This window comes from Pithys albifrons, chromosome 3 (assembly GCF_047495875.1).
Source record: "Pithys albifrons albifrons isolate INPA30051 chromosome 3, PitAlb_v1, whole genome shotgun sequence".
NCBI classification, from domain to species: domain Eukaryota; kingdom Metazoa; phylum Chordata; class Aves; order Passeriformes; family Thamnophilidae; genus Pithys; species Pithys albifrons.
This window is the reverse complement of record NC_092460.1, coordinates 15,983,095-16,010,757: the sequence shown is the minus strand read 5'-3', so window position 1 is coordinate 16,010,757 and position 27,663 is coordinate 15,983,095. Positions and strand designations below refer to the sequence as shown.

At 56.0% G+C, this 27,663-nt stretch overlaps 1 protein-coding gene across 2 annotated transcripts in view; it reads right to left on the bottom strand.

Moving 5' to 3' along the window:
* Positions 1 to 27,663, bottom strand: part of BSN (bassoon presynaptic cytomatrix protein) — a 93,030-nt gene that overhangs the window by 2,997 nt on the left and 62,370 nt on the right. The window contains exons 4-9 of one of the 2 annotated variants that reach the window (XM_071550607.1): positions 12,476 to 13,036; positions 4,641 to 11,330; positions 1,749 to 3,882; positions 701 to 1,437; positions 283 to 376; positions 26 to 169 (exon numbers count right to left, since the gene is read on the bottom strand). In XM_071550607.1, the coding sequence (XP_071406708.1) occupies positions 26 to 169; positions 283 to 376; positions 701 to 1,437; positions 1,749 to 3,882; positions 4,641 to 11,330; positions 12,476 to 13,036 (10,360 nt within the window). The remainder of the gene's footprint in view (positions 1 to 25; positions 170 to 282; positions 377 to 700; positions 1,438 to 1,748; positions 3,883 to 4,640; positions 11,331 to 12,475; positions 13,037 to 27,663) is intronic. The other variant, XM_071550609.1, reaches the window with a different exon arrangement.

Sequence of the window (27,663 nt, the reverse complement as noted above, 5' to 3'; positions counted from 1 at the left end):
TCCCCATCCCGGGAGCAGCCCTCACCTTCAGTCAGTTTGCCTGCTTGTTCTGCTGCCCCCCCTGGCAGGATTTTGGAGAAGACGCTCTCTCCTTCCCCGCCAGGCTGCCCCGTGGCCATGCCGGTGGGACCGCGCGGCCCGGCTGCCCTCGGCCCGGCCTTGCTGTCTGCTGGGGGACAAATGAAGCCACTGTTAGCTGGGGGGCCTCAGCCGAGCCCACAGGATGCCAGGCAGCTGGCACGAGAGGGGATGGATGGCACTGTGCCACTGGGGCCCACTGACCTGCTCCTCCCAGCGGCTGCGCCGCTGGCGCTCTCCCTGGCTGCTGTGGCACTTTCACTGCGGGTTTGAATGTGTCTGTTGGCTCGGCCTTTGTCTGGAATGGGGAAAACAGCTCTCAGCTCTCACCCTCCCAGCAGAGCATCCTCTGAGGGTTGCCCAGGCCAGGAGGAAATGTCCAAACACTGCTCCACAGCCCCAAAAGAGGCAGCAAGGGATCCAGGGCATAGGGAAGTCCCCTTCTGGGTCCCCACAAAGGGATGTTCCCATGGCATCCAGGGATGGCTGTAGTTGGCATATGGGTTTGCTCATGGCTCCTGTCCCCAGCCCTTCTGCCAGCCCCTGGCCACAGCCAGTCAGGCTGACCTCAGGCAGAACTGTGGGGTTGTGACACAGCCCAGCTGGCCAAGCCCGTACTTACCGCCGGTGCTGGGTGTCCGCCTGGCTGTGCGTGGATCGTGGATGGTGCCTTCCCTGCTGCCTGGGCTGGCCCTGGCTGCTGCTGTGGCGGCCGGGCCGAGGCGGGTCCCTGTGTCCTGCCCCTGGCCTCGGGCTGTGCCGAGCCTGCTGGCTGGGCAGCCTGCCGTGCTGCCGGCTGCTGCCGCGCTGCTGGCTGCCCTGCCTGCTGCTGCCTGGCCGCCGGCTGCTGCGGGTGTGTGAGGGGCTCCGACTTCGGCGCTGTCGTGGCTGACACATGTGGCTGGGAAGGCTTCTGTGCCTTGGGGGTCTCGGTGCCATGGTGGTGAGCAGCAGGGCGGGATGATGGGGCATATTCAGCAGAGCTGGGGCCATAAGGCGCACGGGATTCGGGCTGCTGTGCCTTCTTGGGGCCGGATGGTGGCCCATGGCCACGGGGCTCATGGCGGCCAGGCTCTCGTGGGTGTTGCTTTGCTGAGCGGCGTGGGGGCTCATCGCCGGCGTGCCGGGAGCTGCCAGAGTGGCGATCATACTCCCTGTGGTGCCGGTGCTCGCGGTGCTGGGGGTAGTCATCGTGTTGCCACGGGTCTTCATCGGGGGGCTCGTCATAATCGTGGTAGGTGTGCTTAACTGGGGGTCTCTTCTGTGAGGAAGAGTGGCCACCATAGTGCCTGACCCTCTCCGCCCGTGCCTCCCTGGGCTTATCAAACCAGTCTGTCTCCTCCTGACCCAAATGATAGGCTTCGGAAACCAAAAACAAACCACAGTCAATCTCTCGCTTGAGGCTGCCCGGGCGGAAGCCATGCAATGAGTGGGAGAGGCAAGCAGCGGGCATGCGCGCAGGGGACAGCACGTGCCGGTGGGGACAGGACGCGGCACGGCACGGCACGGTGGGGCACCGTGCAGGACCGGCTAACACCGAATACCCGGGGTGGGGGGAGAAAGGCACGTGTCAAGCAAACTGAGGCGGTGAGAGTGTCTCTGCGTACGAGCAGACGGGCATGCCCAGGGAAATGCCATGCTCTGGGGAGGTCACCATGGGGAGCCGTTACCTTCGCTGTCCGAGACAACGCAATGGGCATCATCCATGCCGTAGCCCTCCTCATGCTTGTACGAGTGACTCCTTGGCACATCTTTGATGTGCTTTTGCACATCAGGCAACGAGTGGCTGGAGCAGAACTGGGAGCAGGGGTCCCCTGCAGATTGGGGGCCTGGCCCCCCCGCAGTGCGTGACCCCCCTACTGACTTCCCCAGGGGGCTCACGGGGCTCTCCTCCTCTGAGGGCTGCGAGCGCATGGGCGCCCGCCCACGGCTCTGGCTCATGCTGAGGGATGAGGGCTTGGAGCTGACTTTCTGGGAGCGCTCCATGCCCTCCCGCTCATAGGACTTGCTCCGGCTGCCCATCTCCCGGCTGGAAGACTTTTCCACCCCATAGCCAGAGGAGCGGGTTCTGCTGCTTGTAGAGTAGACCCGCTCCTCCTCATCCACCAGATCCCGGCTGGAGACACCATAGTACTTCTGCTGCTCATAGACATTCTTCTTCAGGCCATAGGTGATCTCATCCTGCAACTTCTTGGCCCTGGAGGCCACATTGCTGCTGCCAACTGAGGTTGTTGCTGAGTAGGAGGCCAGGTCTGACTCCACGTCTTTGGCTTCTTCGATGGGGGAGAACTTGGAGATCTTCTGCTCCATGCCCTGCTTCCTGTGCTTGCTGCGCTTGGAGGAGATGACGGCAGGTGCCAGGTTCTTGGATGAATGCTTCGGTAGTGGTGTGCCAGAGCCATGCTTGTCCACGCGTGAGGAGTGCCGGTACTCACTGTCCCCATAGTAGTAGCTCGAGCTGGTGGAGCTCCCTGACACCCTGCCATTGCTCTCTGTGCCCCGGTAATAGCTGTTCTTCCCACGATAGTCAGGGCCATGGTGGTCGTAGATGTCCTCCTCAGACTCCTCCTCGGCTTTGGTGTAGCAGCAGGGCCGGCCAGAGCTCTCCGTGTCCCCCAGATCACTTTTCTCTCTGCTGTGGCGGCTGTCGATGCTCGAGCCTACTGGCTCCACTTTCTGCCCCTCCACTGCCGAACTCTCCTTGGTGAGCTCGCTGATGTCTTCAATCATCACATAATTACGGGGTATGTTCTGCTCCAGGCTGGTGTAGAGGGACTCAGAAGAGTAGCTGGCTGAGGGGCCTGGTGCTGTGCTGGTTCTCTCAGCCGGCCGGGTCTCAGGCACCTTGTACTGCTCGTAGCCACCACTCGCTGGCGCGGTGCTGTAGGTGACATCAGGCACAGTGGAGGAGCTGGTGGCTGCGCCAATGACCTCGTAGTTGGTGGGGATCTTCTGTTCCAGGTCAGCCAGTGAGGTCTGCCGCGGCTTCTGGTGCCCGCCAGCTATGTCTGCTGGGCTCTGGAAGAGGGCAGGCTGTGCTGCTGGCACAGTGGTCGTTCCTGCAGCAAAGGCGCTCGGGGCTTGGTAGGGGTTTGGGGGCTGGAAGCCTGGCTGGGCTGGTGTGCCCAGCTCTGGGTATGTGGTGCCATGGGCCGGGAAGGCACCAGGCGAGGTGAAGGTGGGTAGTGGGGCTGTTGACAAGCCATCCTGTGAGGTGCTGACTGTAGGGTACTGGGGGTGCTGTAGGCGTGGTGGGGGGAAGGCAGCGGAGCCCTGTGGGGCGGGGTAGGGGTAGGCGCCATAGGAGGCAGCAGCAGCGGCAGCGGTGGCGGTGTAGTCAGGGTACTGCCCGGCAGGTGTGGGGCGCAGGCCAGCGCTGTCGTAGGCAGCAAGGCGCAGGCTGTGCAGCTCGCTGTCGGACAGGTAGTCACGGCGGTCCCCAGGGTAGCGCAGGTAGGGGTGGTCCCGCCCACCACCCCGATCCTTCAGCAGTGACTCCTTGCGCTGGGTGATGCCCAGCTCCAGGTACTTCAGCTTGGCATCGATCTCCTTCTCCTCCTCGTCCAGCTCCGCCTGCTTCTTCCGCAGCTTGGTGGCCTCATGCTCCACCAGCCTCAGGTCGCGGTCCAGCTCCTTCAGCAGGCTGGCCTTGGTGACTGGCGCGGTGGCCTTGGTGGCCAGGCTGCTCAGGTAGAGCTGGGAGGCAGCCGGGCTGGCCAGGGGGACATGGGGCTCCTCGGGCGGTGGGCTGGGCAGTGTCCGCTTCACCTTACGTGCCAGTGAGCTTGACTGCAGCCCCCCAACCTGCAAAGCCAAGAGACACTTGGTCAGGGGGCAGGTGGGTGCCCTCCCACATCCCACCCCAAATACCACAGCACTCCTCCCATGCCCCGGGGGTTGTGGTGAGGCGTCCCAGCGTGCACGTGTTCCCCCATGCACTGAGGAAGCTGCGTTTATGTAAAAGCGCAATAAATAGGATGGAAGTAACAGGCAGAGCGCTTTCCATGAGTAATTACCGGGGGTGGCAGCCGGCCAAGCACTAGGCTGGCTGTGTGTGTGCCCTCTGCCGCAAAAAATGCTTTCTATCTGCAGGCACGTGGCAGAGGGACTCAGGGGACTGCCCGGGGTGCTGCTGTCCAGGGAATTGCCCCGTGGCTCTTGGCTGGGCACTTGGCAGCTCAAGGCAACCTCGGGTGTGTAGTGGCAAAGGTGTGAGCAAAAGGCACTGCAACCTGAAATGGAGCTGTGTGTGGTGGTGGCTCCTTGTGAGAGAAAGGGGACCCAGCTGGAGCAAGGGGAAAGAGGACAGGGGACAGCCCTGATCCTGCCACTTTGCAGCAGCTCCTGCCTGCTGACAGGCTCGTGCAACCAATGGACCTCCAGGGCCTCCCTCTGGCTGCTGGTGTTGGTGCACACATCTGTGCCCACTGGCTGCCATCAGCCGCCGTGGGAAGCTGGCCTTTTGAAATATTAATTACTGCAGTGCTAATGAAACTGGAATGTCCTGAGGTGCCTTCTGGGGCTGTTCCCTGAGGCAAATGTTGTTCCCTGTGGTGACATACCTGGGTGCTGGGCAGCAGCGGGTGCTGGTAGAGGGAAAACCTGTCCTTGCCAGCCTCCTCAGCAGTGGGGCTGATGGGCTTGGGGTCAGAGAGGGAGCGCTGCATGGTCTTGATGGGGCGTGGCAGCGTCTGCTGGCGCTGGGCTAAGTCGGTGGTGAAGTGCTTCTGTGGTGGGACATGGGCCTTGTTCAACCGCTCGCTGGTGGCAAAGGAGGACTCCAGGAGACGGTGGGGGGACAGGGGAGAGACAGGTGAGTAGAGGACCTGGGGAGAGCGGGGTGGCTGTCGGGTCACCAGCTGGGAGAGGGACTCAGCTGGTAGGTGGGACTGGTAGCCAATTTCCAGGGGATCTGGCTTCTTTTTCTCAAACTTTCCTAGGGTCTGCTGCCGGACTGCATGGGGGTCAAGGGGGCCTGTGCTCACTATCTGGAGGTTGGTGGAGTAGGGTGGGATGGTGGTGGGCACCGTCAGCTGGGGGACTACGACACCAGGTTGAGGGGCTGGCTCTGGCTCTGTCTGGCAGGCCAGGCTCTCTCCCCGCTGCGTCTTCTCTGGTGCTGAGATGTACTTCACGATCTCCACCCGGGGGTCATGGGTGGTGATGTGGATGGAGGGGGAGACGCGGAGGAGCTGGTCGGGCTCTGTCTGCACTGAGCAGTCGCTGATGGTCTGGATGCCCACACTGGCTGTACTGCGGGTCACCCCATCTGCCTTGCCCTCAGCGCTGGCCTCGGCATGGCGTGAGGCCCTGGAGCGCCGGCGCCGCACGGGCTGCTCCCACTCCCCGCTGTCCTCCTCGTCTGTCTGCACACTGCAGTCAGCGCTGCGCCGTGTCCGCCGCCGCCGTGACAGCATGTACCGCTCCTCGCCATCCTCCTCGTCTGTCTGCACGCTGCTGTCCGCCGTCTTCCTTGCTGTGAAAGCCTCCCGTGCTGCCTCTTTCTCATAGGCATCCCGCAGCCGTGGCATCGAGTTTCTCTTCTTAATGCCCCGGCCAGGCTCCCAGGAATCCTCGACTTGCAGTGACATGTCCGAGGCTGAGCTGCTGAGTGGCCGCTGTGGCACAGCGTAGCGGGAGCCAGCAGGCCCCTCTGGGGGTGCCTGGCCCGGCGAGGTCCATGCCTGCCCATTGTGTGGCAGCCCTCGTGGTGCCTCAGCAGGGCCCTCAGGTGGGCGGGCAGTGGGCTCGACAGGTGCAGAGAAGATGGTCTTCTGCCGCTTCTGCTCCTCCAGCTGCTGTTGCAGCTGGTGCTGGAGCTGGTGGATGTGCTCGAGTTGGAGACGCTGCTGGGCGAGCTGCTCCCGCTGCAGCGCCAGCTGTGCATGCCGCTCCTCCTGCTGCTGCTGCAGCACCTGCTGCTTGATGCACTGCAGCTCCTGCAGCTCCCGCTGCACCAACAGCTGCTCCTTCTCCCGGTGTCGTTGCAGCTCTGCGCGTTCCCGCTCCAGCTCCTCCTGCAGCCGCAGCTGCCGCAGCTTCTCCAGCTCCACGCGCTCCCGCTCCAGCTGCAGCACGTGCTCCTGTTGCTTGCGCTGACGTTCTTCTTCCCGCTCCCGCTCCTCACGCAGAGCCCCATCCAGTGATGGCTTGGGCGCTGTGGCTGCTTGCCCACTCTCCTTGGCAGCCGCTGGTGCTGCCGGCACCTCTGCACGTGGGGCAGCTGGTGGTGGCTCCGCTCTCTGCAAGCCACTGGCAGGGGCAGCGGGAGTGGTGGGAGCTTTGGGAGTGGGACCAGCTCCTGCCGTCACTGGTGCCGTGCTGACAGGCTTTCCCAGGTAGACAGGCGTCTCCATCAGGGAGGCTGCTGGGGCTGGGTGGCTTGTGGCTGCGTGGCTCGGGGCCGGGTGGCTCGGGGCTGGGTGGCTGGGGGCTGGGTAGCGATAGAGACCCTGTGCTGCCAGTGGGACACGGGGGGTGACGACAGGCAGCCTGGCCAGGCTGGCCAGTGGTACTGCTGCCACACCACTGGGGCCGTAGGGTCTGTAAAGCCCGCGCAGCATGGGCCGCAGCACCGAGGCCGGCTGGGTGGTGATGGGCAGCGTGGAGGCGATGGGGGTGTTGATGGTGGAGTAGATCATGCCGTCAGCAGCCCGCACGGTTGCACTGGAAGGAAGCATCTGCCGAATGCCCAGGCGGACACCAGGAACATTGTACTGTGCCATGTTGCTGAAGCCCTGCCGTCCCTCAGGGAAGGTGGGGTTGTACATCCTGCTGGGTTTGGGCGGTACAGGGCCCTGTTGCTGAGCTGCCAGTCCCCCTGTGCCCCCCTGCCCAGCGCTGGGGCCATAGGGCAGCATGTCTGGGCCATTGGCGTGCCGGCCCCCGTACTGGTCCATGGAGTTGAGGGCAGCACACATGCGGCTGATCTCGCGTGCCGTGGTGGCACTGTAGTGGGCCAGGCTGGACTCCTGGAAGCTGGCCAGGTCCCCCCGGGAAGAGAAACGGTAGTCAGAGTAGATGTTGGAGGCTGAGCTGTACCTCCGCATGGGGAACGGATGGCCCAGCAGCTCTCCTGGTTGTCGGAGGTCGGAGAAGGAACCATACTGCAGTCCCTGGCCCAGGTAACCCCCCTCGGCAAAGCCCACGCTGTAGGAGTGTTTCATGGTGCTGAGGTCCACAGCAGCATCGCCTGCTGGGGAGGGGAAGGGCTGATCCCCCTTTGTGTGGTAGTAGCTCATCCCGATTTCGGAGAGGTTTGTGTCTGACATGGAGGAGTAGAGGCGGCCAAAGGCGCTGGCTGGGTAAAATTTCTGCTCCTCGTAGAGTGCAGGTGCTGGGGCTGGCTGCTCCCGGTAGGGGAAGGTCTCCGGCAGCTCTGGCTCTCTGCTGCCATACAGGGGCCCGCTGGCTTTCCGTCCAGGTGTCACTGTTGCCTCCCCAGCTTTCTTCTCTGGCATCTTGGAGGTGGGGTTGAAAGCGCCGGTGCAGCTGCCACCAAAGGGGAACTTGTAGACCATGTCACAGCAGGCCACCTGGCTCTCTGGCTTCACACCTGTGAGGTCCAGCACATTGGCTGGTGCCTCCTCCTTCAGCACTTTGGTCACTGGGGCGGTGGCCGCCTCCTCCATCTGCACCATCATCACCTGGGATTTCTTGCCGCCCAGGGCAAGGAGGGGGCTCTGGCTCTTCAGTTCCACCGGCACTGCCCGGTACACCTCCGAGCCCGGCTCTGGTGGAAAGGACTGCGGAAGACCGCCGGCATTCTGCACCCCACCAGTCTGTGTGAGGAGCACATCCTTCTTCACCTGGCCTGGCATGCCGTACCTCGCAAATTTGGTCTGGGGGGCAGCAGCAGGCTCAGGCTTGCCAGTGGCCACCCCGCTGGCTCTGACAGTGGCTGTCTGGACTCCCTGCTCCACCTGCTTCACCTGTGCCAAGCACACTGGGCTCCCAGTCCCTTGTCCAAAGTCCACACGGCTCTGGAAAGGGTCTCCATAGACCACGGGTTGCTTGGATTGTGAGAGGATCATGGGGGAGGCAATGGCCAGGCCAGCAGTGCTGGCTGCTGCAATGATGGCGTGGGGCTGCTCCTGGGCATTGAGGTTGATGATCAAGGGCTGGATGGCTGTGGACTGCCGGCTTGGGATGTGGTCCAGAGTCAGGCAGTACTTCCTGGCCTCAGTGGCCAAGGAAGTGAGATCCATGCCTTGGTCTGTTATGATGATGGGGGCAGACTTCAGTGCAGTCCGTAAGTCCACAGCATTGCTGCTTGGCACCTTGGGCCCTGGCTCCACTCGGGACGTGCCAGGGATGGAGGAGATGCGGCAGAGGGAGATGTTTTCTGCAGGGAGTGCTCCCCAGCTATATAGCCCTGTGATGCCATCAGCAGCTGAAGTCACGGCAGGTGCTTTCTGGGCATGGTCCTTCACTGGCTGTGCCCTGACGTAGGCACCTGCTGGCTGCTCTGGCTCTGGTGTCTGGGTGTAACCGTGGGCCAGCAGCTGCCGGCTTGGCCTGGTGGGGGATGAGGTGGGGGACGTCAAGGTGTCGGAGCTGACTGGCTTGGTTTGGCTGGCTGCATCGGCTGCCAGTGTGATCACCATGAACGGGGAGTCCTGTGAGGAGGCCTGCCGGGTCAGGCGCGGGGAGCTCGCCCGGTGTGGTGTCTGCGTCCCCTGTGCCACCATGGGGGAAGAGGTGTCGGGGCCGGCAGCTGCGGCAGAAGGACCCTCGTAGACGAGGACAGGGCTCTGCGTCTGTGTGGAAAACTCTGCCGTGGCCTTTGTGGTGTGGGTGGGACTCTGCGTGGGGGAGGTGGGCGAGAGTGGAGGGCTGGAGGTCTTGAAGAAGGGGTACGTCTTGGGCAGTGCAGGCTTGATTTCACTCGTGGCTGGGAGCTTCTCCCTGGCTGTCTGCACACTGATCTCCACTGTCCTGGTCCTGCTGGTGTCCTCTGTCTGCGAGCCATAGCTGACAGTGCTCTTTGCTGGAGTGTAGCTTCTCCCAGCTATGGATGGGGCCTCTGGAACTGGTGAGCTGTAGCTCCGCAGTGTGCTTCCGGGGCTGCCTGCCGCTGTCGTCACTGTGCTGGCACCTTTGTTGTAGGCATAAGGAGTGGTGGCAGCCTTGGATACTGGGCTGGGCGCTGCTGGGGCACTCTGGACCTTGGCTAGGTCTTGCCCCTCTTTCGCAAAATGCTGGGTGACCCGGACATCAGGAATGGTCTTGCCCGTGGTGCTGTCAGAGCTGGCAAAGGAGACAGGAGCAGAGAGCTGTGTGGGGCTCGTGCCAGGGGTAAGTGGGCCACTGTTCTGCTTCAAGAGGTCGGCGTAGGCGCTCTCAGCATTGAGGAAGTGCTTCTCCTGGTACGCCTCCTCCTGCCCCTTCACCTTCTCACCCTGCTTGAGGGCCAGGTCGAAGGAAGAGGACTGGTGCATCCTGGAGATGCTCTGCGAGGTCTGCAGGATCTCCTCATACACTGCCCCCACCTTCGGCAGGGCACTGGGATAGTCAGGCTGGGAGGGGCGTGTGAGGCTGCCATTGTACCGGTACTCCTCAGCATACTGGTACTCAAAGCCGTTCTGGCCCTCAGTGCCATGGTAGCCAACCTGCTGGTAGGTGCTGCCGAAGGAAGTGGCTGGCTGGCCCTGCTGGACCTGCTGCTTCTGCATCATCTCTGCCTTCTTCATCATCTCCTCATAAGCTTCCTCAGCACTCTTTAGGGGCTTGCTGGTGGGCTGGCTGGGGCCAGTCTCCACCTTCTCTGTCGGAGAGTAAAGCGACATGAAGGTGGGCAGGTTGTACTCACTGCCTGACTTGTACAGCTTGGAGGTCACAGCATCAAAGCTCTCTGCCTCTGAGTCAATGGAAGGAGAGTACTCAGAGCAGGAGGAGCGGTGCAGCTCCTCCATCTCTGCCGCCTGTCGCAGCTCCTCAGTGGGAGAGGCGTCCTCGATGGGGGAAAGGTTGCTGGGGGGGGTTTTGGAGCGCTCCCTCCTCCGCTGGGCCCTCAGCTCCTCCTTGTCACGCTTGGTCTTGCGCGCTGTGCTCCGGATGCGCTGCTGCTCTACCTCCCTCATCTTCTCCTGCTCTCGCAGCAGCTCCTCTTCCTCCCGCATCTCCTCCTCCTCAGATGAGTCCTCAATGGTGGGCAGCAAGGGGCCATGTGAGCGGTGCCGAGCCTTCCTCTGCTGTTTCACCTCCTCCAGCCGCTGCCGGCGGCTGGGGCTGCTGTCACTGTCTTCCTCCAGGGAGGAGATGGAAGTGGGTGAGGTGCCCGAGGTGTAACTGGGTGTCGTGGCTGGTAGGGTGGAGGAATACTCGCCCCGGGAGCGCTCCTCAGGGGAGCCTGTCAGGCTCTCCATCTCCAGCTCGGGCTCCCGGTCCAGGCTGGTGTCTGCTTCCTGGCCCATCTCCATCTCCCGGCCATAGCCGGTCGTGCTGTTCAGCTCGATGGTCTTGAATCGCCGCAGCCCACCCTGGGCCGTGCTCAAGTCATCGCCCTCTGCCACCTCCACCTCCTTTCTCTCCTCTGTGTACATGCTGCTGGCACCATGTGGCAGGCGCCGCTTGGCTGGTGCTGGCTCTTTGCCCTTCTCTGCCTCAGCCTTCTGCCCGGCTTTGGAGACGCTGTACTTGGTGCGCCCATAGCCTTCCCCCTCCTCTTCGAGGTTGTCCTCTTCTGCACTCATCTCCAGGATCTGTCTCCGCATGAACTCCTCATCGCTCACCTCTGCCTCCTGGCCCTTGGGCCGCGGGGGCACTGGGGAAAAGCCCCCCTCACTACTGTCCTCCACATAGTCGTGCCGCAGCTTGCTGCCAAACTCATCTGAGGACTCGGCACTTTCCCGTCGCTCCCGCTGGTTATCCCACTCCTCATCCTCCTCCAGGATGTCCTCCAGCTCCTCATCCGAGTCGAAGGCTTCGGGGGTGATAGAGAGGTACCGTGGCCGCTGCCGTTGTCGCTGATCCTCCTGCGTCTCTGAGCGGGCCTTGCCACGCTCGGTGGGTTCCGGTGGGGCACCCCTGCCTTCCAGGAGGGGTCGCATGCTGCTCTCCAGCTTGGTGAGCTCAGAGGGGCTGGGGGGGCTCTGCCCAGCAAGCCCAGTGCTGCTCAGCTTCTCCTCCTCCTGCTGCACCAGGCCGGTGATCTCACTCTGTGAGCTGGAGATGCCATCGGAGGAGTATCCGGTGTCGCTGAGGCTCTGGGGGCTGCGGGACAGGTCCGGAGGGTAAGGCTTGCTCCCATCCTGTGGGTAATGGGGAGCACAGTGTCAGACCAGGGAGGCTCTGGAGCTGCTGCCCCTGCCTCCCCCCAAACCCACTCCCAAGGAGCATGCACAGGGTCTGGGCAGTGCTGGGAGCTGGCCCAGCATGAGGGCTGGGAACCCCTCCATGACCCCCAACTCAGTGGCTCATCAGCAACTTGTATGTGTTAAAGAAGGCAGGTGAGAGGGAAGCAGCAGGGGGTGGCACAGCAAATGGCCCTGGGGACAAAAGCATCAGGGAACTAACAATTATGCCTAAAAAACTGGGCCCCCAACCCCCGAAGCACGCCTCAGAAGCAGGATGGCCTCTAGGATCCTAATTAGATGCCAGAAATCAACACTCTCCTTTAATTGGCTTTAATTGCAATTAAGTAGTGTGAGGGACAAACCTCTGAGCCATGGGGACAGTACCATCACACCCAGTCCTGGTGCTACTGGCAGGGCCTGTCACCCTGCCAGCATAGAGGCAGCACAGATCAGTTGATTTTGGGGGCACAAGGAGCCTCTTCCCTGAGGGCTGCAGAGAGGCGAGGGAGGCAGCCAACCCCTCCTGGCTGGTGGGAACCTCCTGCTGTGACCCCTCCCCTTGGGGGGCTCTGCTGGCTGCTGTTGGGGTGGCTGCTTATGGGGGAACCCCATCCCAAGGCAGCCAAACGTTTCCACAAATTGTATTGAATTTACAAAAAGTGGGACGAGGAGCTTGAAAAATGCCCACTGCTGCAACATGGAATGTGGGGAAATGTTTTCCATTTCATGACAAATCCAACTGCCCTTATATTATTTAAAAAACAATCCAAAGGCCAAAGATGACCTGAACTATCACATTATGCCCAAACTGATGTAATTCTAATAAATAGAAGGCAAATACCAGCATGCTGCCGTGGAGCCTATGAAGGTCCAGAGGCATTTGGGAATGTTGAGACAGCAGTGTTTGAAACTCACCATTCCCCAAGAGACTATTTCCTAGGACAAATGGCCTTGACAACATGGTTTGTGCTCCTCATTTTCAACAATTTTCCCCATTTGTGAGCACAACTGCCATCAGAGGCATGGTTCAGCACCAGGCCAGCCTGTGGCAGGATGCAGTCCCAGGGATGCTCGGAGCTGGACGCACCCTGAGCGCTCACCTCCTGCTCCTTCGCCCGTGGTGCCTCGGGGAGTGCCCGGCTCTCCTTGCTCTCCACCTCTGGTTTGGGGGTCACGCTCTTCCCCTTCAGAGTGGTGATCTCAGGAGCTCTGGAAGGCTCCGGGGCAGCTTTGGGGAGTGGCTTTTCCTCTATTGGCGCTGGTGGCTTCTTTTCTGCCAACACCGGAGGCTTCTTTTCTGCTGGCGCTGGGGATTTCTTCTCTGCCGGCGCTGGAGGTTTCTTCTCTGATGGTGCTGGGGGCTTCTTCTCTGCCGATGCTGGGGCTTTCTTCTCTGCTGGGGCGGGGCTTGGAGTCCTGCTCTGCTCGGCAGCCCGGAGGCTCCTGGCGGGCGAGGGCTGTGGCTCCGGGGGTGCCGCTGGCTCGGTGGGTGCGGGTGCCGGCGTGGGCGCTCTTTGCTGCTGGCCAGTGGCAGGCGGCTGGTGCCGCGGGGAGCCGGTGGATGGTGGCTTTGGGGTAGGCAGTGGCATCGGGGCAGGGTCGCCGAGGCTGCCTTCAAGCAGCCGTTGAGTTTGGCAGTTCAAGCATAGCCATTCGTTCTTCTGCAAAGGAGTGGAAGGAAAAATGCTGTTCAAACTCTGGGAGCTTCACCCTAGCAGGAATCTCACCAAGGAGCTCTGCTGATGGACACATGGTGCAAAGGACTCAGCCCACCCAAACCAAATAGCTGACTGTGGAGGGCTGTGCAGTGTTGCAGCCATACCCCACACACCATCCACATCCAGCTTAAACCCACCCCTACCCTAGTCCAGGACCCAGTGATGTCCAGCCAGAGGAACCACGGCTACAGGACAGGGATTGCACACTCCTCCACAATCTCTCAGCATCACCAGCTCTTTCATTCTCCAGCCTTGCAGTATTTTTGGTTTTAAGCAAAATTAAACAATTAAAGGCAGATTACTACTGTAGCTTAACACTTCTCGGCTCCATACAGCTCCTCTCTTGCTCCGATTTGTTTTCTTTGATACAACAAAGGTTTAATAGCATAATCATAACAGTTAGAGATCTTTTTTTCTAGGTTAACAAAAATGCTGGGTACACAAGTACGCCAAAATTTCCCAAAGATATTACCCAAAGTACACGCTGTGCAGGAAAAGAACAAGCCAATCTCTTCTAGTGAAATTCTCAGCAAGAGCTGTTGTTTTATGGCCTGGAAAAAGTATAGGCAAGCAGGGCTGTGAGTGGCAGAGAGCCCGCAGGGCTACAGCAGGGGCTCTGCATTAAGAGATCAGAAGCACTTTCCCATCCTGGATCACCCAAAGGCTTTTTTTACCCACCCAGGAATGTCCAGGAATAAGGGCCTGACATTTTCTTGCCTTTAGATGTTTCAGCACCTTAAGTATTTTTGGTTTTGCTGCTAACAGCAGAATATGCTCCAGGTCCTTTTCCCAGAATTCTCCTTTGCTGATCCATGGCTCCCAAAGCTCGCGGTGGCCAACCTGAGAGGGGCTGGACCAGCCTGGGGCCAGGACTGTGAGCCAGCTGTGTCCCCTGGGGCCACAGAGGCCATGGTTTGCCTGTAGAAGATGATATTCATCGAAATGACATTGAGGAAATGGCCTCAGGTTGTGCCAGGGGAGGTTCAGATTTGATATTAGGAAACATTTTTCCACTGAAAGGGTTGTCAAACAGTGGCACAGGCTGCCCAGAGAAGTGGTGGAGTCACCATCCCTGAAGGATTTAAAAGATGTCTAGATGTCGTGCTTAGGGACAGAGTTTAATGGGCTGGCAGTGCTGGGGTAATGGTTGGACTGCATGATCTTAAGTGTCTTTTCCAGCCTAAACAATTTCATGGTTCTATTCTATGAGTCTAAATCCCATACCTACAAGACAGCAGCACTGTGACAGCATTGTCACCTGCGTCCCAGAAGTCCTCAGGTTATGATGAGATGCTGGAGGTGCCTTGCAGCTGGCGGTGGCCAGGAGGAGCAGGATTTCCCACAGACACTTCACTCCTGCAGCAATCCAGCCCAGGAGCAGCCACCCAGCCCACACTCTCTGGGGAGCAGAGGGGTGGGAAGTCTGCTCCTGCAGCGAAGGGACAGGCATAAAACGTCCTCCCACTCCCAGCACCCTGCTCTGCACACAAACATCTTAAGAATATATTAGGGCTTCAGAGGGCCATTAAAAAAATCCCTTTCAGCACAGTAATATTTAATTACTGCTTAATCAAAGAGAAAGTCTAATTAAGGAGCAAGTGCAGCCTATTGTATCTTAATGATTGCATTTGTCTTCTTTTATTTCAGAACTCGTTCTCGTCCCCGTGCCTCTGAATCAGATCTGCTCACCCCGCTCCGCTGTGTAATTATTCCAGACTGCAGAAGGAAATGTGATTGTGTGACACAAATTGAAACCTTGCCTCATGGAAATACGCGACCTTTCATTTTTCTTTCAGGGATCCCATTTTCCTTTGCCAGAGCTCCCTCCTTGATGCAGGCAGTGAGGAGAGGGATGCGATGCAGAGGGGATGGGTGGATGTGCTGGGGCAGAGCTCAGCTCAGCTCCTGCCCACCCCTCTGTCCCATGCCACTGGACCAGCTCCTAGCATGGCCCTGCAGGAGCTGGAGGGAATTAGCTTGCCTTGAACTATCCAGCCTGCCTCATCCAGGGCATTGCCTGTGCTTATCATGTCCCAACCTGCCAGACCGTGCTGGCGGGCAGACCTCTGGATGTGGGATGGGCATGGATACTTTTGCCCTTCCAGGGCAAAATTCAAGCCAGGAAGACCATGGAAGACCAACACTGGCCACCAGGTACCAACTGTGGATGCTGAGTGTCAATCAGGTCCCATCCAAGGAGGAGGATCTTGTGTCCACACAGAGGCAGGAGTCACTGCTGGTCTAATCTCATCGGCATAAGGCTTAGGGGTCCTCCAAAACCAAGCGAGCACAGTACTGTCCTATTTCATGGGAATGCCCCAACCCTGGAAGTGTTCATGTCCAGGCTAAATGGGGCTTGGAGCAACCTGGTCTAGGGGAAGGTGTCATTGCCCATGTCAGAGGGCTTGGAATGAGATGATCTTGAAGGTCCCTTCCAACCCAAACCACTCTAAGATTCCATGATCTGATGGGTCTGCAGGTTGCTCTGAGCCTCTTCCCGTAGGTTCCTCCCAGCTGTGGCTCCACAGCCACTCCTCTTGGCAGCTGCCCCAGTTTGAGCAGCTCACTCTGCTATCCTGCTCTCACAGATGTGACAGCTCCACTCTTCATGGGACTGCACTGGGAAGTGGATAAGGGAACAATCTCTGTCAAAAATAGCCCTGCCAAAAAGATTGTGGAGCTCCACTCTGAAATGCTCCTCATCTTTCAAAGCAGGCAGGAAGGCACAGGTACGGCAGGGAGGCAGGAACCAGGGAAAGGGCAGGGGGAGGGGGTCCTTGCCCATTGCCAGCAATGAGAGGTGCTGGCCAACCCCTGCAAACAAACGAGAGACTGGTGCATATGGAATCTGCCTATTTTTTTCCTGGTTCTTCCTTCAGCACCTCTGGGGTCTTCATGGGGAACCCTGCTGACAGTCTGGCATTCTGCGCTTCAGTCTGAACCCCTGTGGAAAATCACTGTGTGGTTACCGCCTGAGATGGCAGAAACGAGCAAAGGGATAACTGCATTTTCCTAAGCTGTGGGAGGGCCCTGTCCCTGTCACAGCCAACGCCGCGTGGAGCTGTGTGTGAGCACAGACCATGCTGCAGAAGCCAGCACAGCGTTTGCCAGCACAGCCCGCACTGGCTGCAGTGAACACAGCAGCAGCTGTGAGCTGTGAGCTCTGCCCGACCCCCACACGCACACGAGGGAGCAAGAAATCCTGCCCGCGGCAGCTGTGGGAAGGTGGAGGCCAACAAAGCTGCCCGTGCCTGCGGGAGTGCCTCTGGCAAACCACTCCGAGCATTTCATTCCATTCTTAAGAGACCTCTGCAGCCGCATCAACTCCAGCACTGACACCTGTCATGCATCTGGGTGGTGAAACCCAGAGCCTCCATGAGGATGCTAAAGCTGCGGCACCTCCCAGTCCCGTGCCAGCCCCCACCCGCTCTGCTGGTGACAAACGATCCATCCCTCTCCTGCGGTCCCACGGTTATCAGCACGGTGTTTGGTTATCCCACAGCACCTCCACGGGCTCTGAAGCAGCTCCCTCCTCCTTAAAACTTGGCCTCAGGCATTTCCCAGTGAACACGGCCAAGGGGATTAAGCTGCCCCTAAGAAAAATGCAAACATTGGAGGATCGGCTGGTTTGCTAACAGCTTGTAAATCCCCATCGAGATTAACCAGATCCCACGAAGATAATAATAATTAGGCTGTATTTAGTGCTTTGCATGTCCAAACCCTTGAATATCCAGAAAGTCAGGGTGCCCCTTGCCGAGGTGGAAAGCCGGTAAGGAGCTTATGGCAAAGGCACGGTGGTGCCCGCTGGAGTCTCCACCATTAAAGATGCTGGAAACCTTGGCCTCGATCAGGATTGGGATGGGGGCTTGGTTGTCACTGGGTTTGCTGCCTCAGGACAACCATTGTGGTGGGCATGGGGGGTTTAGCTGCATGGAGGACAGGCAATGGGGAGCCGGGGCAGAGGATGGCTCAGCACAGAGGGAAGAAGGGCAACGCTGCCGGGATGCAAAGCAGGCTCCAGGCAGAGGAGAGCATCAATAATTGAAGAGAGAGATGAAACCGAAGTGCGCCTGAGATGCCACCTGAAGTGAAGAGGTGCTGGTGTGGCAAGGCATGCTGGAAAGCAGCCAGTCAGAGGCAGGGGGGGCACAGGCACTGGGGGCTGCCAGTCCAGTTCGTTATCAGCTTACAGGCCTTGGGCTCCTTGCCTTCCTTGCCTCCAAACCACTGGGATTTGCAGAGGAGTTACAAAAAAGAGGGAGTTTCTGGAGAGAGAAGCAGTGCTGCTGTGGTCACGAGCAGCAGGACAGAGCCCTGGGCATGAGGCACCAAGGGCATGTGGCTTTGTTCAAGGCATCATATTGAAGTGGTAGTGCCCATCCCAGTTTTTAACTGCCCACCATGAGAGTGGTATTGGGGAATGCTGGATATGTCCACAACTCCTGCAGGTTGCTCAAGGGGCATCAATTGTTGTGCCAATTGCTGCTAAGGCTCCCTCCAAGGGGGTGAGGGAGGGTGGGTAATATACAGGCTCGGCTGCACTGGGGGGCTGGATGGAGGGGGTGTCCCCGGCCGCCCTGCTGCTCTGGAATTGGCTGGCAGGTGGCCACAGCTATACTCGCCAACCTCCACTGGGTCTTACCCTGCAATTGTTTTAATTTACTAATGGGCTACAACAAAACTGTAATTAACTAAAATAGAAGTCTTCCTGCATAATTCTGGTCAACATTACCACTTGGCAAGTTAATTAAATACTGAATCCCCCAGCGCCGCTGGGGTTTTTTTAATGATGGAGCCAGAGAGCTTCAGCATCACAGTTGCACATGAATCCTCTGCTCAGTGACTTGGAGGTCTGAGAGACTTGATGGGAGCCAGTGCTGCCAGAGGCTTCCCAGATTCCCTAGTTAGCTCCTGGCTACCAGTCCCCACCATCCCCACCACCCCCTACACTCTCGCTGCAGCCTCTCCAGTGCCTGGGCGATGCTCAGCCATGATCTTCATCTCCGCACAAACAGCTCCCCACAATATCACCCAGAGGACTCTGCCCAGTTATTTTTGCTCTACAGTATTATTTTACACAATCAAAACAGTATCTATTAAAATACTGGGACAAAAATCTGTATAAAATAAGATAAGCAACATGAGGTATAAGTATCTCACAAGCCAGATCTCATCTCCCAGCATTAAATGCAGTGAATCTCACCAGAATATTTCATTTATTTGCTGACAAGTACTGTGCAGGGCTCATCACTGTGACAGATGGGTGCCTGGAAAATATGGAAAACACTTCTGGTATCTGAATCAAGATCCAAATTAACAAGAATCTCATAAAATCACTTCCCAAGCACTCCTCATGGCCCCACTTGCACGAAAGCTCCTGTTTAGGAGGGCTCTTGACATCCAGACACCTTCCACACACACACACCCTCTCACAGCAGAAATGGGGGCATCTCACCATGTGATTCCATTTCCCAAGCACTCTGCATCCTTGTTCTAAGAACACTGCAGCTCTGTCCGTGCTGTGGATAGTTTTTAGCACAGTGTTAAAGGCAAGAGACTGAGTCATGCTTGATCACTGGCTGCCAGGGCTGTTTCAGACCCTCCTCAACCAGTGCTGGGGGTTTAGCTGGCAGGTTCCTCACCTTCTAAGCTCTCCTCTGCCACTCCTTCCTCTTGGCCAAGATACTCTCTCTGCCAGCAGCCTCCCTGGGCAAACTCCAGTGCTCATTCATTTCAGATGCTGCTGTCTGAGCACTGGCTGATGCTTGCTCCTCCTTGGATTCAGCCCATTCTCCCAGCTCTCAAATCCCCCCAAATCCCCTCCCCACACCTCTGCCAAATGCCTTTGACCGAGCTGCCACAGTTTTGGGAGGTGAGGGGGAGCGTGCCCACCCATGCCAAAGGCTCTTCTTGGGGATGTTTGCCTGTGGAGGGGAGGATGCACATCACGGTCCAACCAGGGCACGTTCACAAAGGGTGTTTTGAACAGTGTGTGCCACCAGCAGATAACCACGGGTCTGGTTTTACCTCCGCCCAGCCCTTATCTCTGCTAGGAGGCTGAAGCAGTGATGGGATTTGAAATGAGGGCACGGAAACAAAACGCGTGCAGTGACGGCAAAACACCAGAGATCAGCAGGAGATGGAGCACACATGGGAGATGCTTGTGGGATTGGTATCTATGGTGGGAACAGATCATAGGGGATTCAGGTGGGCACTGAGACCAAGGGGAACTGAGGACAGCAGGCAGGCAGGGGCAGCCCTGGGGACAGCGTGGGGTTGTGTGTCCCACACTGCCATAGGACAGCCACCTTCAGGACAGGGCAGAAAGTGTGGGGTATTCTATTCTCCTGATTGTGCCTTTTTCCCCGCTAGAAACACCTCAATATCCCACTCAAGCTAGATGCAGAGCTGTCTGCATGTGTGCTTGCTAACTGCAAGCATATGCGAGCTGCTTCTGAAGCTTAGCAAGTGTGTGTATATATATATATACATAAAACCTATAAATAAAAAAGGAGCACTAAACAAAACTCCCAAGTGCTGGTCAGCAGAGCAGGCTGTGTTTCTGGAGCTCAGCTGGTCACACACAGGCCCAGTCTGCCAGGCTGGGGGAACAAGGGGGGTTGGCAGTCTCCGTGGGCTCCCCACACATCCTTCCCCCTTCCCAGATCCCTCACCCACAGAGCTGGCACTCTTCCAGTGTAAAGCCACAAGGTCCCAGGTCCATCCACAGGGAAAGGCAGAGAGGGCACCCCACAGACCTTCCACAGCCAAGTCTCCTTGGCTGCCAACTGTTCCACACTAATTGACTTCATTACCATCAACTAGGCAAGTATTAGTGCAACCCAGGCTCACAGATCAGCCCCACTGAAAACCACCACAGTTATTTCAATCCCTTACTAAATATAGCAGTTGACTAAGCAACCCAGTGATGTGTTTTCCAGCAACAGCCTATTCTTATCTGTTCCCGTGGCCTGTCTTGGACTGATGGAGCTGATGGTCCCTCCCCAGCTCTATTTTAGATGTGTGTGATGTATCGTTGGCCTTCACACTGCAATAATGTGATTAAAAGCAGCACAGGGTAATGAGCTCGCCAGGATGAGCTCTGCCTCGCAGGGCTTGTTTTCTGCCTCCCATCTGCTCCACTCCATCCCTCTGCCTTCTCTGTGCTGGGACCTCTCCCAGGTGGAAAAAAGACACAGAAAGAGAGGATGGGAGAAGCTGCACTCGATGGCTGAATGCTGGGGCTGCCAACAGCATGCAGGGAAGGAAGGGAAGGACATGAGCAGAGGTATCTCCCAGCCCTGGCTCCATAATAGCCACAGGGGAGATGGTGTGAATTCCACCAGTGCTCCCTCCCCTCCCCAAATTTACCCACAGGGGACCTGGAGCAGGAGCAGGGTGTCTGCCCCACCACCCGTCCCCTTTACTGGTGCCATGCAGAGGGGAAGGCAGAGCAGAGATGGGGAGCCAGAACACATGTGCCAAAGTGGCCATCGCAGTCCTGTTCCTTGTCTCTCCCAGGAATTTACATTCCTTCCCTGCTCCTTGCGGTGGCAGGGATGTGCTGTCCCTCCACGGCAGAGCCTGAGGGTCAGAGAAATGGCTGCTGTGGGGCTCACAGCCTCCCACCCTGTGGTTTGATACTCTGCATAGCCAGCGGAGGATTATTCCAGCTGAAAGTCTTTGACTGATGAGTAATAGCAACGCTCCCCTCCACTTGCCTTCGAGGAATAGCTGTGCTCTTGCCAAGTCCAGCTTATTCCACCGCAGCAGCCGATGGCCAGGCCGGTGCAGGGGAAAGTGGCGTGAGCCTCTGCAGCTGTAGGAGAGCTGCAGGTGTGGCTGTCACCACCGTGGCTGGCCTGGACCCCCACACAGCTTCTTGCCCAGCTGCAAACCCCAGTAGCTATAACCTCAGGTCAGGGCATCACCATCCTGGGCAGCCCGTCCCGTGGCAGAAATGGAGGTGGAATCATAGAATTATGGAATTGTTTAGGTTGGAAAAGAGCTCTAAGAACATCAAGTCCCCAGCACTAAACCATGCCCCTAAGTGCCATATCTGTATGTCTTTTAAATACCTCCAGGGATGGTGACTCCACCGCTTCCCTGGGAAGCCTGTTCCAGTGCTTTACAACAACTTCTAGGAAGAAATTTTTCTAAAATCCAATCTAAACCTCCCCTGGCACAACTTGAGGCTGTTTCCACTAACTTATCACTTGTTACTTGGGAAAAGAGACCAGATTTCACCTGGCTACAACTTTCTTTCAGGTAGTTGTAGAGAGCAAGAAGGGCCCCCCTGAGCCTCCCTTTCTCCAGGCTGAGCCTCTCCAGCTCCCTCAGCCACTCCTCACAGGACTTGTGCTCCAGACCCCTGACCAGGTTCATTGCCTGAATCTACAGCAAATGGAGAGGCTTTTTGGGATGCTGACCTGTAGACAACTATCCTGCTCTGATGTCTCCTGAGCTGTCTCAGAGGTCCCAGAAAGGGTCCTTCCCAAATTTAGCTTGACAGAGGCTAGAGGAAAAGGCCACCAACTCTTCCATGTTATCAGGAATTACAGTGTTAGTTAAATTCATGCTGCTTTTCGACATTGATATTTCACTGTTAAACCCCAATAATTTTATTCCACAAAGCTGGGCAAGAAGCTCACCTTGACTGACTCAAATGCCAAGGGGCCAGCTGGACAACCTGTTTAGATCGTGTGGCTGGAAGCCCAAAATAAACCCCCTCATCCCCAGCTCTGGCACCCAGCTGAAGCCTCGATGGCCAGCAGCTCCCACCTTGGGAGCATCTCCACCTGCATCCCTGTGTGGCCATAGCCAGGAGCCAGGCTCCCCTCACTAATCCTTGCCCATCTTCCACCACCTCCAAAATTAGGACAGCTGCTGTGGCAGGAAGCACCTTCTGTATTTTTGGAACTTTAAAAAAATCCTTTTTGAACTGCAAGAATGTTTCTAAGTCAAAGGATTTAAACTATTTTGCAATCAAGGAAGTGTATTTCCAAACGAGCCGATGGCGAGAGCCTGGGTAGTGTGTGGGTTGTGTGAAGGGGCTGCTAAAAAAGGGTACACAGCTGTCCAAAATTTGGAAACTGGTGCTTTTGCAGAATATATATAGACATTCCTCCCCACTCAACATATTTCCTTCCAGTTCATTAGATTAAAAAAAAATAAAAAATTCAGTAGGATATGGAAGAGAGCACTTTGATGCTTTTGGTTTGTCTAAAAGCCAAGGGACCAATTCCCAGGGCTGCAGGTGAGCATCCACTGCTCTGGGAACGGTCTGCTGAGCAGCCATGCTCCTGCACTAACACAGATATCCAGCAATAAACCAGCTGCCATTGGGAATGGGAAGCAGAGATGCCAGCTGCCAGCAGGGCAGTGGGGGTGGAGATGGACGTGAGCAGGTTTGCCTCGAGGTGGTCAGGAGGTGAGACATGGAGGCCAACCCCCAACCTCCTCCAATGGGACATCCTCTGTGTCACTATTGGCCACCCCCATCTGCACCTGGTCACTCTTCAGCACTTTGGTCCAGATTTCACAGATTTCTGATTTTACCCTTGATTTCACCATTGCCACCACTGGGCAGCAGCTTTGACACCCATTTATCTCAGTTGTTATTTCCAATCTGGATGTGCTCCTGTTTTTCCTGGCCACTGGCCATCACCACAGATCTTCAGCTACCTTGACCATTACCTGATGTCCCCTCCTGCAGTGAGCATCTTTCCAAAGAAGTGGGAGAAATCACAGATCCAGGCTGGGCACTTGAAGGTGCCATGGTGGGAGGAGATACGTGAGCATGCACTGAGTATTTAAGAAAAAGAAAGATCACAAAGAATAAGAACAGGAGACCAAGTCCAATGCTGAAAGCACTTCCATTTTCCTTTTCACTGAGCCTCCTCTCTCTGTTTCATCTGAGAAAGAGCTAAATTAACTACCAGCTCAGTTCTGAGAGACTGGATCCAAATGGATGAAGAATTAAGAAGATTTTCTCTTCACAATAAAATCCAGCCAACAGTATTAAAGCAGCAGAGGGTTTGGTCTGGTTTTCACAGATTAGCTATGGCTGTCCCAAGGATGCCAAGCTCCAATTTTCCCATTTTGCTCCAGTGTGATGTTTATAGAGCTGTCTGGATTGTCTACAGTTGTTACAAACCAGATTTGATGACTACCTTCTAATGATGTTGAAGTGAGGGATGTGGTTCTTGTCCTCTGGTCCAGGCTCCCTGTCCCTTCTCACCCCCACACAGACCAGTTCCTCCCAGTGTACCCTCCCTGAGGACTCTGCTGGATTCCCACTGCTACACTGCCAAAGATGCACCCACTGAGAAGCTGCATCTTCTCAGCAGTCTCCATCACTACCATCCACCACAGCACCACATCCAGCACCCAAACCCACCAGCACAGAGCCAGGAGTCCATTCTCCCTGACCGACAAAGAAGTAATATATTGCTCATTTCTGTCTGAATCGATCTGGCCATGCATTGTAATTTACTCTGTGATCTAGTACTCCTTAACGAGATTTATCAGCCTGCCAGCCAGCCTTATCTTTAACAGCCCCCATTATCAGGATGTATTTCCCAGCCAAGGTTAGTGGCAGCAGGAGCATCTCCGAACACCAGCTGCATGATAATAACCCCACAGTAATGCCCAGAGATGCACAGTAGGTCCAGCAGAGCCTCACCTGGCCACCACGAACCCCAGTTCCCATTGCAGGTACAAGGTGCTCCCTGTGGTCACAATGCCATGTCACACACAGGTTTGACGCAGTAACTGTGTCTCCTCAGGAACCATTTGAACCTGCATGCAGAAGATTTCAAGTTTGCAGCAAAATGCCTTCTAAGGGAAACCTGGCCAACCCTGCAGAAAACAAATATACTGTTCCATGTGTTTTTCCAACAGAATGGAAGAGAATCCAAAAAAAGCTAAGTTTATCAGAGGAGTCTTATTTAACCAAAACCTTCTTTTTTCATAGTCACTGGTGTTGACTAAAATACCCAGCCATCCAACTAGTAATTTGCTGCATCTGATAAAAGCAGATTCAAGCTGTCTGATTGCTCTCTTTTAAATTGCAAAGAGCCCCAAGTGTCTATCAGCCTCTCATTTCAAAACCAGAAGAAAATCTGCATCTCTGGGAGCTTCAGCTTCCTCCCCACAATGAGCTGCTCCATCTCTCGTCCCTTCACCCCAAACCAGTCCAGCAGCAGCAAATGGGATCTGAACCTCTTTCACAATCATGATGGATCATTTTCAAAGCATGTTGGGGAGCCAACAGTGGTACAGCTTGGAAACTGAGGACATCACAAACCAACATCCCATGGTACCTGCACAGTCACATAATGCTTTCCAAATTTTAAAAATAGTTTTATTTTCCCAAGAGACAACCCTACGTTGGCAGAGACCGAAAACCCCATGTGGAGATGGCTGAGGGTACTCAGGGTTCTACTGCTGAGATGCAGCAAATCCCCCTTCCCACAGTCCTCTCATGGCAAGGAGATGCCCCACGGAGAGAAGACATCTGCATCCATGATTTCTGCCCTGAAATACATGCATTCCTAGGGAACTGGACACTTTGGTTTCTGTGGGCAGTGCTGTTTGACCACATTAAATGACTGCTGCTTCAAAAAAGCCCACACACCCCGCTCCAGGCTTCAAGATTGTGAATCCTGATTCCAGCAGCAGAAATATTTTAATTAAATGAACTACCTTTATGGAATAAATCAAGTGATGAGCTTGAAAAATTAACTCTCATAATCTTTCATGCTGCTGTGTGGGTCAATAAACCATTACAGTAAAAGGCTGGGAAACGTTCTAGAAACATGAGTTGTTACAAGGGAGATGGATGAGCCATTTTACTCCCCAAATTACACATGGCAGCATCTTTCCACGCTCATGCCTTGCAGCGCCTCTCCCATCCCTTGGCCTGCTGCCCACAGCAGAGCTGGAGTGGCAGAGCCAGCATATCCCACTTGCTTGTGTCCACTTCCCGACAATCCTCAATGGGAAAGCATCCCCCATCTTCACTGTCCTCCTCTTGAGTGATTCCTGCCCAGATTTTGGGCATTTTGATGGAGTCAGGAATCATAAGCTGCCTACAGAGAGATAATGTGTTTTGGTGAGGCCAATATAATTTTCATCATCTTCAAGAATTATTTTAAAACTTCAGATGCTTTCCAAAACCACCTTATAACAACAGATAGCCCCACAGCTGCCAAGTAGTGACTTGATGGTGACCCTGACCTGGGATGGATGTTCCCACCAGCAGTGCTGGGTCTCTCCACAGCCAGGAGGTAGGAACTGGGGTGGAAGATCTGAGATTTTCCATCTCAAGAGTAAATGCAGCAAGAATGAAGCTAAGAAGCCAAAATGAAATGAAATGGCGAAGTCCACATAAAATGGTTGCTTAAAAAAAATTTAGAAAGTCACATGAATCACATGTTTACTCAGTTTAAAATGATCTGTGAAGGCATTTCCTTCCCCAGCCCTTTCTGCAGACAGACAGATGCCTGTGGGCTCTCATAGCTCCTGAAGCCACATAAGAAACCACCTCATATAAACTCTTTAAATAATTTAAGAAGCTCCACTTTAAGAGCAGTGCAGGGCCACTGCAGAAACCTGCTCCTCTGAAGGCTGGCAACACTCCCCTGACTTCCAGCCCAAAGAAAAATCCAGATCTGTTAAAAATACTGCTGCCTATCTCTAGTTTGCTTCTCTGTTCCTCATGTCCTATTTGCTCTCAGCAAACAGATGACTGTTGGTCATACTTAACAGCTCCGAGTAAATCAGGAAATTATGTAAAGATGGGAATTTCACAGCTCCTTCGCAGACCCGAGGGTGGGTGTTCGTTCCTGGCAGCCAGTGGGATCTGACGCTGCAGCTCCCTCACCTGAGCCAGCACTTGGACATGTGAATCCCAAAGGGCCAGCTCCAGAGCCTGGATGCTGCGCTGGCTTGGACAGAGCTCACACCTGCAGAGCCATGGGCAAACCCACAGTGCAGGTCCTGTCCTCACACCCACATCCACACTTTCTGGGATTATACCCAAACCAAGTACCTAATTTTTTTTGAGAATATTTGCTCTCTGAGTAAAAAAAAACCTTCTGAAATCAACACTTATTGCTTCAACAGGCTTGGGAACAAGGTGGTCTTTGAGCTCCAAACAATTAAAAATGTCCTAACAAAAAAAAAAAGCCTGAGGAAAAGGTCCTCATGTCAGAGCTCAGAGGCTGCTACTTATCTCCCAGTCATGGCACAAATAATGGCCAAAAACTAGCCGTGGCATGGGAAAACACAAAGCATTCAGAGATCCCATCTGAAGATCTCAAAGAAGATCTCTAAATTAAAAAAGCCCTTTTATCACTCCCAAAGGGGCCTGCATTTCCTCCAAATCCTCCCTCTGGGCTGTAGTGTTTTGTTGTACTCTCTCTTCCAGTAACCCATGGCAATGAAGTCTCTGAGCTATGAGTGCAAAACATCTTCTCCCCACCATAGGGCAGAGCACGGAGTAACTCCTATCCCACCCAGTCCTGGGTATCCACTTCACTGGGTGCAATCAGGGCTCCCAGAAAAATTGCCTTCAAGACTTTTCATCATTCCAGGAAAAAGGGTGGTCGAGGTGGTCCTGTGTCCATTTCCTTACAGTGACTCTTCTATAATGAGAGCATGGGAGAGAACATCAAGGGATGAGAGAGGCATGAAGGACTTGGGTGGTTCTCCACAGACAATGCCTCCTGCTGTAGGGTTTATTTCATCTAACAGTCTAAAATTTGGGCAGCCAGTCTCAGCAAGTGGGAGATGAGCATCTCCAGGATGAAAAGCCAAGTCCCTTGCAAGGCACCATCCTGAGTGGGTACCACTCTCTGCATTAGTGTGGAGAGATAAACCTGAGACTGGGAGGGGGACGAACCCTCCCCTCTTGTTCCCTGAGCCCACAGATGCCTGGTGGAGGGTCTCTGTGTGCTGTGCAGCCTGGGCAGGGCAGCACGGGGCTCCCTGAGCACAGCACAGCTCACCCGCAGCAAACGGCCTTATTTTAGCAGGCAGAGCAGATGGCAGTGGGAAGATGAGGAGGCAAAGCAGCAGTGAAGAGAAGGCTTTGGAAATAAAGCCCCGTGCTCTGCTGAGGGGGTCTGGAGCATTCTGACGGTTGTAGCCAGGATGAGCTTTAAGGCAGCTCAAGGGTTTGCTTGTGGGGCACCTACAGCCACAGAGAGCAGAGACAGGGAAAAGCCTACCCTGCTTCCCAAATACTGCTTGGCACGGACAGGGACAGCTGGCGTTGGCTCAGCGCGGCCTCGGTGAGGCAGAAACAGAACCGAAATAATCCTCAGCAAAGGAAGCAGAGCCCTTGCAGAGGCTTCCAGCTCTGGCAAGAGGGAGCCTGGGCTCCTCTGCCTCCTGCCTGAGGGGCTGGGGGGAGCTGGGACTGTTCTCTTCCCTGGTGTCACCATGGATTTCTGCATGGCTGAGCCTGAACATCTCCCAGGGCTGGATCTTCCCTGCCTGAAACACAGGGGATGCTCTGCAGAGCACCCTGGTTTTTCCTCCTCTCTGAGCCCCTGCAGAAGTGG